Raw genomic sequence first — 15,651 nt, 5'->3', positions numbered from 1 at the left:
GTTCAACTGGAGGGGCGGCACCAAGCATGCATTTGAAAATCTCACTGCAATTGGTTAACACTACGACCAATGCCAACAATACACGGGGTGACGTATCCAGAGCCTCATATGCTTAGCTATTAGCGAAGCTAACTGGTAGATTAAACTCTTAGCTATTAGCGGAGCTAACTGGTAGATTAAACTGTCGTCATCTGTTTAGCTCACCTATGGCCCGCCTACATCAGATACACCGATGTGATTGGTGCAGCTCGGCTACAAGGGCATAGTTAATGAGCATCATTACTGAATGCCAGAGTGACTCGCTGACCAAATTCAAATTGTTCTCTCACGAGAACTCTGGATTTCCAGGGTAGCCTAAACCGAACCACTAACAGTGTGTTTCCTCAAAAGCATATCAGGCAAAACCCTGAGACAGGGTTGCATTCTCATGTTTGTGTCTTAAAGGATATCTTCACATATTTTCAATTCTTAAATCAATAATCAGGGGCCCATATGAACATTGAAACAGGTTTTGCTTGCGGTAATCTCTATTCATTCCTCCTGGGATTAGTGTAGAGAACAGAGTACGAGGGAACGATGAGCCCAAGTGTTTCAGTGTTCACAAGCTTTGGATTCAAAACTGTTTATAATCGCCAACAAAGATTAAAGGTTGACCGTTGACATAGAGCATAATCTGTCAGCTCAAACGCAGCACTGACATGAAATCCTTTGTCATTTGGGTCAGATGCTTAACATTAAAGGAGCAGGACCGTCAGCATGACAATTCAGGTCAACACTAAGGGTGGGGGAAGAAATTCATACAGCACAGAATCGCAATATTTCCCACGGCAATACTTATGCAGCACCTTTCACAGATATAAAATCACAAAGTGCGTAACAGTAAAAGCACCTCTAGCTCACCAAGTAGAGTGTGCCCCCCCCCCCATCAACCCGTGTAGGCTGAGTCCATGGCAGCGGCTCGGGTTGATTCTGACCAACGGTCCTTTGCTGCATGGCGACCCACCCTCTCACTCCCCTTCTCTGTCTTCAAGCTCTCCTATCAATTAAAGGCCATAAAAAAGATACACAGCACAGGACTGAGAGGTTAAAATTGCTCGATGGTGTTTTAAGCCCCCAACGTCGACTTCAAGGCACCTAACCCTAACCCATTTATTTCATTCTCCCGCTGTCCAGTGGTTATTTTAACCTTCTTTTAACCTGCTTTTAATATCTGGCTTTCTTTTAAACAGCATTTATATAACCGAACTTGGTTTTTTAAGGAGGTTTTTAAGTGTTTTATTCACAGCAGTGGTCCCCTTGTGCCCGTGCCCCTCCCAGCACCCATCCTGGGCGTTGCGTTTTAACCCAAACCTAACCCTAATCATTGCCTAATCCTAGTGCCTTCCAGGCAGCGCTGCCTGGAAGACGGCGTTGGGGGCTTAAAACACCAAACACCGTTAAAATCACAGTAGCAGCAGCAGATAAATAAGGGCAGAGGACAAATAATAGATATTAGCTATTCGGATAGGCCAACCGAAAGCCTGGCTGAATTAAAAAATAATCTGCTGTTTCATAAAAGCGTCACAGGAGTCAAGGAATTGCAATGATAAGGGGAGAGCGTTCCAAAGATTTGATTGGCTACAGCTTGAAAAGCGCAGTCAAGTGACATCCTGTTAGCTTAGATGATCTAAGAGCCCGATTTTGCATATAAGGTTGGAGGAGGTCAGTGATATACTGGGGAGTTAAGTAATGCTGGGCTCTAAAAGTTAGCACCAGTACTTTAAAATGAAATTTGAAAGGAAGCCAGTGAAGTGAGGATATAAATGGTGTGATATGTGATCTCTTGTTACTTCTAGCTAACTTCTAGCTGCGAATAGGACGATATAACTGATAATGATAATGTTATTGTGTTGTTTGTTGTTATTCAGCTGAAATCCTCTTCTGTTGCTTTAACAATTGTGTGATATACATGCAAGTGTTGTAAAGTACAGAATCTGTTTATGCACACATATACAGTACAGGTACGCAGGCCTACATGCATGAAAGTGTGTGCGTCAGGCAGCAGTGATGAGTGAACAGGCACTGGTCCATGAGCCTTCATCCCCATGCCAGAGCCCGGGTCAGCAGTCGGGTCAGCAGACGGGCCTGCACCGAGCGGCCATGGTGGGGAACAGCGATGTCACGGCCGCTCTGATCCAGGGCGGCTGTGCTGTTGACCTGCAGGACAGAGTGAGTGCCGGACACAACTCTCTCACACACCTACAAGAAACTTTTAACATTAATACATTCTCGATTGGTGTGGTTAATGAAATTGATAATAGTTTGTGATCGGAATACTTTGTTCAATATGTGTTTGAGGACGGCAACACTGCGCTGCATGAGGCGTCCTGGCACGGTTTCTCTCACTGTGTCAAACTGCTGATCAAGTCAGGAGCTGATGTACACATCAGAAACAAGGTAGGATAAATATTATTATTATTATTATTATTATTATTATTATTATCCTAATAAATAATAATGAAACTTTCATCCACATCTTGTTGCCTTCCACAGCTGATAGAGCTGCTTCAAAAGAACAGTTACAAAGTGCTTCACAGAACATAGTTGTGCATTGCCTGACCTATCTCCACAGCGCTGTGGAGTAAAGTCTGGCTTAAACACAGATACATTCTGGGACAGTAGAAAAAAAAACTCTTTAGGATGTTTGCATTTCTTTAGACCAATCACATTCGTCTTGGGCGGCGCTAAGCTTTGGACGCAGCGATGGTGGCTCTGCAAAACAGTCTCGGGAAGGAACTTGTTTTGGTGGAACATTTGCACCTAACAAAAGAAAACGCCACACACAATATTAAATTAAGGTAACTGTTCACACAATACAGTAACGAGAGCTATTTAAATTAGCTGGATACATGGGTAAACCTCATTTGCTCTAGCCAGTGTATCGCCGTGTGTACTTCGTCTTTACCATATTGTCCTAAAACGTCCCAGTTAGAGAGTAAATGCGGTAAACATATTCTTTGTAAATCTTTACAATCATTTCCTGAAAGAACCAAGCAGACCTGCCTTGTTATGCACGATCCATATTTTCTTCAAAACCTGCCATTTTCAACGTGTAGCTTACTAGCTCAACGTTTGTTGTTGTTTCCCAAAGCGAAGAGATTTTGATAATGAAAACACGCAGAGAGCAGAAGGTGAGGGACAAGGCAAGGCAATAATCCTGAAAATGTACTTCCGTTGATCCAGACTAACTCTGTAGTAACTGTACTATGTTGATCCAGGCAGGAAACACAGCACTCCACCTGGCCTGTCAGAACGCACATGCTGCGACCGCTCGCCTTCTGCTGCTCGGAGGATCCACACCAGACACCAAGAACAATGTGAGTCCTCCAGTATCCCACAATGCACTGAGCTCTCTTTAGAGCCTAACACGTGATTTAAAAGTAGTAGACTCTTCGCTATGTCACTACGACACCACACATTGAGTGTTGAACAGTAAGAAATAGTTTCACAATGGTATCATGATATAACATTAAACTAAGAACTGTGTTTTGGTTCCAGAGGGGCGACACCTGTTTGCACATGGCTGCTCGCTACAGCAACCTGACCGTGGTAAAAATCCTGCTGACTTCCCCGTGCTCTGTGAAAGAGAGAAACCAAGTATGATATGTCAGTGTTATCAATATAAAAGGCTATTGCGAGACCTTTCACAGAAAATATGACACCATAAACTGTATAAATAATGTTTATGAAAAGTGGAGCCAAGTGCCTTAAACATGCATTCTCTCTAACTAACCATGCTAAAACTGTGGACATTGAAATAGCCGTAAACTTGTTTTGGGGTGTTTTCTCTAAAACTTTGATAATTGGAACATTTTGTCTGCCTAAAAATCACTTTGTTCACCTAAAAATGTCTTGTTCAGCATCCTGCTAAGCCACTAACCAGGCTAGCTAACTACCGCTAGCGTTAGCAGGTTACTTAAGGGAAAGTTTGCAGATTTTCTGTGTACTGTCGTACATGCAGATGAAAGGCGCGAGAACGTACACATACATACTGAACTGTATATGTTTCTGTGTTTGCCTATAGGCAGGGGACACCGCTCTCCACGTGGCTGCGGCTCTGAACCATAAGAAGACAGTTCAGCTCTTACTGGAGGCGGGGACTGATGGGAAAATCAGAAACAATGTAAGTTCCATCTACAAGCTGATTCACAATTATATTATCCTGATATCACCAAATATCCAACTGTCATTGTTTTTTTAAATTTCAATAATCACATTATTTCCAGACACAGTAACAAGTGGTGTGATAATACAAAGCTCATGCAAGCTACTGGCCACAGTACTATGGTGACACAGTTTCACATTTTTCATCTCTCTGAATTTTGTCAAATATTTCTAAGGCCCTTTCAATGTTGAACATTTGAACCTGTTATAGTGCTTCCCATGGCTAACACCAAAAGCACTTGATCTGTCATTTTAATAATAATAATGCAGTTGTGTCCCTGATCTAATCTTTCTTGGGGACATTCATTTGTCAATCTGCCGCCCCATACTGCAATTTGATTCTATCTTTCATTATACCATATCTGCCTCCTAAATGCCTGCTTATTTCAAACCCCACACCTCCACTTTTTAATGCAGGCGTTCTGTTCCTGCTGACATCATCAACATTATTTTTCAAACATTGAAAAGCTGTTTTAGAGCCACAAAGGAAAGCATACAACCATTATCAATCACAGGCTAAGACTTACTTCTCATGGTGGGTAAACTAAACTTTGTGTGCAAAATGGGCCCCTATATAGCACCTTCATTTCGACCGTAGAATACAAGGTGAATATTAGCCTACCTCACTGTTTTGCTGTGGGTCATATGAAAGGTTTTTATGATACGCTGTTGACTTCCAGGCAGGTAAAACAGCCCTGGACAAAGCCAGAGATAACAACCACAAAGATATGGCACATCTCCTGGCCAGAGCTCCTCAGGTTTGTATCTGCATTATCAACTTACAACATACATTTTATACCAGGGGCAATTCTAGGATCAGACCTTTAGGGGGGCTCAGCCCCTAATGAGAATGTGACACGGATACAGTGCAAACTAAAGTGTTAACCCCCTCTGCTAAATCAGTAATTTCATTAGCCGATAATCTCTGAGCTAGCTACTGAACGTCAGTCAACGTTTTTTGACACTATTACCAATATGATGGAACTAAACCTGACACTTTATAAGTCACAGTAATAACGACCAATTTGACACAATGTTCTAACATTCAGCAATTTTAGTTGCTTACGTTTCAATTTGGGTTCTAATCTGTGCCATGAAATGACCAACTTCTTCTCTGGGGACTACCAACGTTAAACTTCACAACCGCACTCATGCTCTCCCTCTGACAGATCAGATAGGAGTCTGGCACAACCACCTCTGATTGGCCAACACTACGTTTCTGTTAACCCTTTCCTTGACGGGGTTACAGGTGCATAGCATCGGCGACAGCAACACAGGATATTAAAGCCCTTTGAACCAGTAATTGTTTGTCCTCTAACTTGAAGCACCAAAATTGATTAAAACAATTTATTTTAAGTTTTTTAATATTGAGCTTGAGCCCCCCTAAAAAGGGTCAAAAATCGCCCATGTTTTATACATTCATATTCTTTTTTAGAGAACGAAATACTTTAAACCAAAACATTCGGGTGTACAGTGTTGAGAATGTGAATTGCAGACATCTTTACTGTGAGCATCATATCGATCATAATCATTGTTTTTAATAGCATTGGAGAAATGTTGTGTATTTTCAGGCTTATTCTTAGCAGTACATGATAAAATGTAGTAATGTAACTATAGCAGATTTTGTAATTGTCCTCAGGTACATCGCTTCATGCGAGGAAGAACAATCTGGAAACAAAGAGAAAGAGTGACAACTGAGCGCAGGACCCAGTCCGACCCTAGAGTAGAAATTCTACCAAACAAAGTAAGAAAATACCAGAAACAGCTATTATTTATAGCAGTGGTTCCCAACCTTTTTTCCTTGAAGCCCCCCTACTTGTATCTAAGAAAAAAGTAGTCTCCCATAGTCTCCGTTTCCTGGTTTTGTTTCATTTTGCTTGACACATTCCAGCCAAGATCTGGCGTCTCTCTTGACGCGCTGGGAGTGAGAATGTGTTGTGTTTGGCGCCACCCAGGTTGGGAAACACAACCACTGCATGTGGGGGTCTCCTGAGCAATTGGGAAAATTCTCACAGTTGAGTTAGTCACGTCATAAAAAAAATCGTTGCTTCATTGACTGCAGTTTTGATTTTGCATTTGACGCAACTTCTTTTTGTCCTGAGCAGGACAGCAGTTCTGTGACGGAGGAATCCCCCAGCAGTGAACAAACGGAGAACAGAACAGCCTTTAAGGTGCGTCCTCACCAGCAGCAGCAGCATTACCACAAAAACCCAGCCGCCATCAGCAGCCACTACATCCACCAGAAGAGGAGGAGAGGCAAGGAACTGGTAGGTCAACGACAGAGACATCAGGACTGTCATCCTCAGCTGGTCCACAGCGGATGGTTTATGTGACATCCAGAACTGGAGGTTATAGTGGTGTTCACGGATAAATAAAGCACTTTTTACAGTTACTGTTTTATTAGTCTCGCATTGCCAGAGCTTCCTCCACAGCGCTGCGGAGGAAGGTCTGACTAGTCCACACAGCATTTCGGGATGGGAGAAAAACATGTTCTGATTTATTGGCATTTCTTTAAACCAATCACAATCTGCTTAGTGCCAGACAGAGCAACGATGCCTCTACAAAATAGCCTCGGGAACTTGTTTTGGTGGAACGTGTGTACTTTTAGTCGTGCAACAGAAAACTCAGATTGGACAGATAGTCTAGCTAGCTGTCTGGATTTACCCTGCAGAGATCTGAGGAGCAGTTAACCATAGTCCTCAGAAATCTACCAGAGGTTAGAACGCCAACACAAAGACATCCAAGCAAAAATGAGGGCCATCCGACAGAACCTCCGGCGGCACCAGAAGCATTCTGTAAATGAAACGTTGTCGATATAGACTAAGACATAACTGTTGCTTGAACAAACAACCTATAGGAGCTTTTTGGGGCGAGGACAGTCTCCTAATGACATAACACATAGACTAACACATAGCCTAACAGTTTTCATAGGTCTGGACTTTTTCATACTTTTACATGACTCAGTGGGACACCTGGCAGTCCTTGTTTCCCACAATCCTGTTCAGGTCTGACTTGTACTTAGTTGTGGCTACTTTTGGCAAGTTGGTTTTGGTTTGAATGCAGTCTAAGACTACTCTGATGTCATAATGTCTCTGCGTATCATATGAAAACAAATGGTAGTATCCTTTTTATCACTGTTCATGAACACATTTTGCAGTATTTACTAACAGTATGTTACTTTTACTCCTTTACAGGCTTCAAATCAAAATGATCTGAGAAAAGGCGAGAATGAGAAGAAGAATCTGCTCTGGGATGATGGTGAAGATTCAGCTCAGAATAACAAATTCTATCAGGTTTACACACTGTACCGTGACAAGGATGGCAACATTAGACAGGTAACTGACGAGTGATGTCTGTGATGTTTTGTAAAGCTGTAGATGTGCCCAGAGCTTCATTTATAAATCAGAAGGTCCCAAAGTACTGAGAGGGTACAACAAGTTCTCCAAACCATACGACGATGTGGATAATTTGTCCCTACCCTCTAATATGACCTACAGGAGAGTTTTAATAAGTTAGCGCCCTTATCAGTGGCAGAAATACGACCTCATATCTAAACCAGATAACGTCAGTTGCGGTTTTGAACGTAAAGGTCATGATTTTTAACCACGTCTTTACGGTGTGAAACGGTCGCAGTTTGCTTGTGTTTAGGCACAAACACTACTTTGTTAAGTTTAGAAAAAGATGGTGGTTTGGGTTAAAATCAGATGTGACTTCACTTCCTGAAGGTTACGTATGTGACGCTGAATGTGACGTTCGTCAAGTTTAAAAAAACTGGCGTTTACTCGCTCTCCCGGTCCTGTGTCTGTCCTCCTTATACAAGAAAATTCGGCGCTCTTATATTTCGTCACTTTATTTCCTGCTTTGCTCTCGTCATAATTACTACAGCCACTAGAGGGGGCCGTCACTTGAAACGTAAATATACAGTAGGTCGTAAGTGCTGCTTGAACAGATTATGGGAGAGTTTTTTGGGGAGAGGACAGTCTTGAGGGTAAAATAGTCATAGAACTTATCAACACCACAGAGTTCGGAGCAAGATTGAGAAAATGTTGATGCTAAAACTTAACATGATGAGCTATGTTGATCACATCTGCAATAAACGACCATTAAGGGGAGACACTACAGGCAAACCCAGCATTTTTCAATTTTGAGGTTTTGGGCAATTCTTCTATAGCATGTCTTCTTTCAGACTATTGGAGAGAGAAAAAAACATCTAAAATACACGTTAAGATGTCTATTTCTCCTAAATTCACCAAAAGCTAGCATTGGCTAATGCCTCGTTTGCATATTTAAACATAAAATGTCCGAAAATTTGTAATAAAGATATCTATTTGTCTTAATGTCAGTAATTATCTTTTCATGGTGATATCTATTAGTTAATGTTTTTTCCTATTCACCTGGGGTGTCTACCCTTAAGGGTACTCTATGGGTTCCTTCCTGCTACTGAGTGTGCAGTTTGTGACTTGTGACCATTGTCTTTAGGCCCCAGCCGATGGATGCCACTGTAAGCCCCTGCTCAAGAAGCTGGAGGGCCAACTGAAAGCCACACAGGAGGAGATGAGGCTGCATATCCTCAACGTCCAGGAGCAGGTCAACAGTAAACTGGGCAAAATTGACCACAGGAACAGACACCAGGTCTCTGCTTACAGATCATGACTTCAGTTACGTTAACTGTAGTCTCGCATTGCCAGACGGAGGCGGAGGAGGGTCTGGCTAGTCCACACAGCATTCTGGGATGGGAGAAAAATGTGCTCTGGTTTATTGGCATTTCTTTAATCCAATCATAATAGTCTTGCTAAGCGTCGGACGGAGCAACGGTGCCTCTGCAAAATAGCCTCGGGAAGGAACTTGTTTTGGTGGAACATGTGTACGTTCAAAAGTTGTTTTAGTCGTGCAACAGAAAACTCAGATTGGACAGATAGTCTATCTAGCTGTCTGGATTTACCCTGCAGAGATCTGAGGAGCAGTTAACCACAGTCCTCAGAAATCAACCGCAGTTTAGAACGCCAACACAAAGAAAGAGGAAGGTAACGGACATCCGGCAGAACATCCGGCGGCACCTGAACAATCCCAGAAACGAAACGTCGTCAATATAGACTACGATTACTTTACACCTTCAGTGTCTTAAACTAATGGTTCAATTCATTTTGGTTTTTAAAGTTTGATACCAATTTCTTGAGTAAAACTGCTGGTTGCTTATATTTATATCTCTAATGTCAACAGTAAAGTTGAAATGATTTTTGTAAGGAAAGTGTAAACTGTAATACTATTGTATATGTATTATTGCAATAACACTGAAGAAAAAAAAGGAGATAGAATTTGCTTTGACTTTCGTTTTAAATTATGACTCTTCAAACACTAAGGATACATACATAGATTATGGGTACATTTCTTGGTAAAACTGACAATTGTCATTCCACAAAGTTCCAAAAATCATTACATACTTACTTCATTGTTAGATCTTTCTCCACGTTTGCCTGGCAGATTAAAGTGTTGGACATGCTGAATCAGGAAAGAGCAGCAGCAGAGAGGAAGAACATGGTTTACGAGATCAAGCAGAGAGCTGCCCAGGGAAGAGAGGAAACCCTGATGACACAGGTATCAGCTACAGTCAAGTCTCGCGTTGCCATCACCATAGCGCTGTGATGTAAGGTCTGGCTACACCACAGATGCATTCTGGGATAGGAGAAAAAAACGCTCTGGGTTGTTCGCATTTCTTTAAACCGATCACAATCGTCTTGGGCGGCGCTAAGCTCTGGACGCAGCAACGCTGGCTCTGCAAAATAGTCTCGGGAAGAAAGTTGTTTTGGTGGAAGATTTGCACCCCACAAAAGAAAACATCACATACAATATTAAATTAACTGTTGACACAATACAGTAACGTGAACTATTTTAATTAGCTGATACATGGTTAAACATAATTTGTCTTACCAGTGTTATCGCCGTGTGTACTTCGTCCACAGCAATCCCACCAATCGGTCCCAAAACGTCCCAGTTAGAGAATAAACGTGTAAACATATTCTTTGTAAATCTTTACAATCATTCCCCGAAAAAAAACAAGCAGGCCTGCCTTGTTGCACAATCCAAATTGTTTTTGAAACTTGCCATTTTCAGCATTTAGCTTGCTAGCTCAAAGTTTAATGTTGTTTAAGTCAGAAGAGATGTCATGTCATGTTTTACACCCCATAGAAGACTGTAATTTGAAGTTAATCGCACAATTCCGAGAATGAAGTCCGACATTCTGAGAATAAAGTGAGTATTTTAAGAAAGAAGACAGATATGGAAGTTTAACTGTATTCTCGTCATGTTTTGCACTCCATATAGGAGACCAATGAAAGTGAGACATACCAGCTGCTAAGGTCTAATGAGTAGGGAAGGTTTGTTCATACAGCAGCTTGTTTCTTATCTCAAGCAGGTGGCAGTGAGTCATGAACTGAAGAGGTGGTGTCTGTCCCAGTTGAAGGAAATGGACGTCCACGACCCAGCCAAAGCCCAGTATTACAAACTCCTCCCCTCCCAGTCTGTGGAGCAGTCGGTAGCAGACGCTGACCTGGAGTCGCTCCCCCTGCTGTCGGTGGTGTCTGGAGACAGCAGCTCTTCACTGGCTACCTACGTCAACATCCTGCCATCTAACTCTACCTACAGTCTGGGAGGCCCAGAGACGGAGCAGATGGGAAGCAGGACATACTTTGAAATGAAAGTGGACAGGTCCCCAGGTATGTCCAAGAACAGCTTCTACAATGCTGACAATACAGGCCATTTCAAAGGGGCATTCAGTAGAGATACGATACGATCAGTGCTTTAAATTAACTTTTTTAATCACCAGCCAACAAAGCTAGTACATTTTTAGATTTACCAGCCTATCAGATTTTCCACTAGCCAAATTTGTACTAATTTCAACAAATTTTAATAACTTCATTATTTACTTTCATCAATACAACATGCTAGACACGTAGCCAACGGTTGTACGACACATCACAACATGGTGTTCATGGGAAATGTAGGATCAGTACTACGAGCAGTGCTGCCAGATAAAGATTACGTTTCCAAGCCAAACACACACAAAACCGCCCAAATGTCTTGGCGGAAAACAGACCAATCTGGCAACATGTCTGCAGTTGACCCCAATGCTGCGCCATCAGAGTATAAATGTGTGTGAGTGTTTATCTGATGAGCAGGTGGCACTTTGTACAGCAGCCACAGAAACAGACGCAATGTTGTTTGCTGCTTTCATTACCGGCCAAATTGGCTGATAACTTTGCAATGTTACCCGCCAAAGTTAATTTCTACTGGCAATTGGCGGATACCAATTTAAAGCCCTGGATATGATACAACTTTATTGTCAGTTCGCACTGTAATTCAGTTTGCGTTTCCGAGCAGCTCCGCTTAAAAGAAGAAATAAAAATACAAATACACACAGAGCTAGACAACAATTACAAATATAGGACAAAGATGAAGACACAACAGCCATGGAAAAGAAACATGTTTCATGATTTCCTATGATCCAGATCTTAATTGGCAGCCATCGGATTTTGGTTTAGCAACCTCATGGCCTGATGGCCTAATAAAGCCTTGTAAAGCACACTAGATGGAGCTCTCTGTTCAACAAATGGTTGCAAAACAAAATCACACTGAAGTGCCATTCCTTGAGCCTTTTTTAAACCAAGAGCTCCATCTAATGGGCTCAGACGATTAAAAAAAGTGATTCACGATGCTTCTGGAGCCTTCATTTGGCTGGTTTCACTTGGATTTTCTGTCCAATAGACCAGTGACAGTTTCAACCGTGTAACATTTGTTTACAAAGTTTAGTGCGTTTGACAAAAGTGCAGTGGGAACGCAAACCGAACCAAATGAAAAAATGCAACAAAGAAACTTCACCACCAATCGCACCGAGTTCACCAAACTACAGGTGTAAAAACGACCTAAATCAACTTTTATATTTCACTGCTTCTTAATGAATGCTTTCCATTTGTATATTGTGTTTATTTGCTGTGTAATATTCCCTTTTTTAACATACTCTCTATTAATTGTGTGTTAAATGGATGCTTTGATTTTTCTCCAACCCCACACCTGTCTTAAGATGACTATGAGAACACAGCCTTGTTTGCTGCCAACCACACCTCAGGCCTCCTGCTGGGCTCTGTCGACCCCCTGTGGCAGCCTGCGGGAGTGCAGGACAGTCCCACAGCAGCAGCAATGCCTCTTTGTGGCGAGGGCCTCTCCACCAGCACCAGCAGCAGCAGCCAGTCCACCATCAGCGCCCAGGGACCCAGACTGATCCAACATCAGGAACAAGATAGGAAACACTTTGGAGAGCTCATGAGTGCACACAGGCGTGTAGGCATACACAGTGAGGGCGCCAGAACGCTGGAGTTCTTCATCAACCGCCCCGCTGAGCCCACATTTAGGCAGGAGAGGAACAATCAGCACGCTGTGGAGGTGAGTTCAGGTTAATTCATGAATAGTGACTTTTCTGCATACTTTTCTGCCATAATCCTTCAAGTAAAAATTAAACCTTTATTTAAAACTCGGGGCCCGTTGAGGGAGACCCTCATTTTCAATGGGGCCGAGTGCACAGCCTGTATTTCAGCAAATGACATTATAATAATATGTGCAATACGGATAAAAAAAAGTTTTAAGAATCAGGTAAAACAGACACAACAAGATACATAGAAGTCATTTATAAAAGCCTAAAACTCGATACGCGAGTAAAGCAAATAAAGAGTACTCAGTTCTGCATTTCTGCTGCTTTCAGTATTCTGCTAAAATACAAACAAAATGCTTGTTGAGTTTAAATCAAAAGTAATCAATTCAATTTCAATTTTATTTATAGTGTCAAATAATAACAGAAGTTATCTCAGGACACTTTACAGATAGAAGGTCTAGACCACACTCTATAATTTACAGAGACCCCCCCCAAGAGCAATAATTTCCAACATTCTTTTATTGAACAAATTGAACATTGAATTGAATATAAAAGGCAGCACTAAAACAAGAATTAAGTAAGGTTTTCTACTGATTCTTTCTTTTAACCAACATCAAAATCTCTGAGTGTCTTTTGCGATATGTAGCAGCCCTTCGCAATGTGTTTATTCCACCAGTTGATATTGCGATGACGATTAAAAAAAAAAATATATATATATATATATATATATATATATATATATATATATATATATATATATATATATATATTGTGCAGTCCTACCCCTCACCAAACCTGGCATCCGCACCATGACAACTTTGGGAAGTTGTTGCTGTTGTTCGCTAATAAATATTTCCAGCACATAACTCCCTCTAACACCACAACTTATAGTCCATAGTACATATTGAACTTATGAGACACAATGCCTTAGTAAGTGAGCGTTGGTATATTTCCCTCCCCCCACTCTCTTTATGCTAAGCTAGGCTAATTGCCTCCCAGCTCTAACACACATTGGACATGAGACTGATATTAATCTTCTCATCTCAGTGCATTTCCCAAAATTTTGGAACTATTCCTTTAGGAACTTAGTTTCCTGAGAAAAAAATAAAATCTGAATTCAAGCTGATGATTAAAACTTCAAACCACTTCAAGCGTGTTGTTGCCTTCTTGTCAGGTGACTCAGCGTTTCTTCGAGACGGTGTCGACTCAGTTGGAACGTTGGTACGAGAGGAAGATGGCCGAGTTGGAGCAGCAGACGGCGCTCAGAGCCCAGCAGGACAGGAACGAGCTACTGCAGCAAATAGGCACGCTGGAGGAGGAGCTTCAGAGGCTGAGGACCAATGAGAATGCAGAAAGCTGAATCGCCCTGACAGTGACTAACGCTGGAGAGAGACTGACACAGAAAGGATGAACTTGTTCACTTTGATTTTACATTTAAAAACTCAGCTATGTTTTGTGTGTTTGTGTGTGTGTGTGTGTGTGTGTGTGTGTGTGTGTGTGTGTGTGTGTGTGTGTGTGTGTGTGTGTGTGTGTGTAAAAGACAACCTAATAAACAAATAAATAAGAAGTACATATATAGATATATATATAGAGACAATAATTCATACAGTAAGAATTATTACAGAAGGAAAGGACAAAAAAAGGACAGTTATTTTCATGACTTCCATGGGCGACAACTGTGGTTCTTCACGTTTATCGGTGTTGACTTCGGGTCACATTGGCCCGTTTAAAATTTTTGTTTCATGTCAGAAAATATTGGACGTAGAAATAAGCGCTGAAAATGTGTAGAAGAAAAATTTAAAAATTTAAAACGTTGGAAAAAGCAAAAACAAATTGTGAAAAAAAGGCGTCACAAATGTCAGAAAAAAAATTTGTTTTTTCAAGGTTGAAGGGAAGACAACACAAGGGTTAAGCCCCCAACGTCTCCACTAGGATTAGGCAATGGTTATGGTTATGGTTATGGTTATGGTTATGGTTATGGTTAAGGTTAGGGTTAGGTGCCTTGAAGTCAACAGTTGCAGCGCTGCCTGGAAGGAGACGTTGGGGGCTTAAAACAGCCAGACAAACAGTTTGCTTTCTGATGATAATACCGTCACACGTATTCATTTTCACTCGACCGACCAGTGGTGTAACTTCATCACTCAGGGTTGGCTTCACTTTGCTGCAGTCCTGCCAAAAAGAAAATGTAAATACTATTGTAATAATATACCGTGTGTGTTCTATCTTATTCACAGTCTTCCTGGATTATTTTAATAATCACTGAAATGAGTTTTGTGAAAACAAATATGATGATGATACTATGAAATATTTTGACCGTACAATAATAACTGCTTCCTTATCAAAAAAAGGTTTACGTTAAAAGTACAAAAGTTTAATCAGAAAAAATGTACTTTGAGGATTGAAAATAAAAGTATGGGGGTGGTGCTGCAGTGGCATAATGGTTAAGGTGCATACCACATAACATCCACGGTTCGATTCTGGCAGAGGAACTTTGTTGCATGTCACGCCCCTCCTGCTGACCCTGTTTCCTGTCCCTAAACTGTTTACTGTCAAATAAAGTCAATATGCCTTTGTAATATTCTTACATTACAATTATTTGATGAATATTAATATTACTGAAACTAAAATACAATCTTAACTCATGGAAATGACACACCCAAAAATTATATACTGTCAGAAAGTATCATTTATAATCATTATCATTCATTTTGTATATAAAATCCAAATATGTAGTGCAGTAAAAAGTACATTTTCTCTGAATTAGTGAAACACAAGTAGTAGAATAAAATGGAAATACATAGTTACACTCCACGGATATTAAGGCCAACTTGTGGGTGAGTTTAGAGCTGGGCTGAATCTCAAGTCTGTTATTTGATATCTCTTCGTTCTGGTCGTCTCAAAGCTCTTATTCCTGGCCCGAGGAGCTAGGAGCGAGGATGGTGGAGGGATCTCTGAGGAGCTATGAGCGAGGATACAGAGAGCAGCCTTCCCCGGAAGCTGTGCAGCTGAAAGCCGTTGCTAACTCC

General features: G+C 41.4%; 1 protein-coding gene across 1 annotated transcript; it reads left to right on the top strand.

Annotated features, from left to right (window-relative positions):
- Nucleotides 1-3,436: 3,436 nt before the first annotated feature.
- ankrd6a (ankyrin repeat domain 6a) lies at nucleotides 3,437-15,105 on the top strand. The gene is made up of 12 exons (XM_078278169.1): nucleotides 3,437-3,471; nucleotides 3,540-3,636; nucleotides 4,064-4,162; nucleotides 4,884-4,961; nucleotides 5,843-5,947; nucleotides 6,309-6,470; nucleotides 7,398-7,538; nucleotides 8,683-8,835; nucleotides 9,685-9,798; nucleotides 10,616-10,916; nucleotides 12,281-12,639; nucleotides 13,800-15,105. Exons 1-12 carry the CDS (start codon nucleotides 3,437-3,439, stop codon nucleotides 13,983-13,985), a joined length of 1,830 nt encoding a protein of 609 aa, XP_078134295.1. The 3' UTR covers nucleotides 13,986-15,105.
- The last annotated feature ends 546 nt before the right edge of the window (nucleotides 15,106-15,651 follow it).

The sequence above is a fragment of the Sander vitreus genome, chromosome 20 (genome assembly GCF_031162955.1).
Source record: "Sander vitreus isolate 19-12246 chromosome 20, sanVit1, whole genome shotgun sequence".
In the NCBI taxonomy this organism is placed as follows: domain Eukaryota; kingdom Metazoa; phylum Chordata; class Actinopteri; order Perciformes; family Percidae; genus Sander; species Sander vitreus.
Note: the sequence above shows the minus strand (reverse complement) of the source record. Positions and strands in the feature narration are given on the sequence as shown.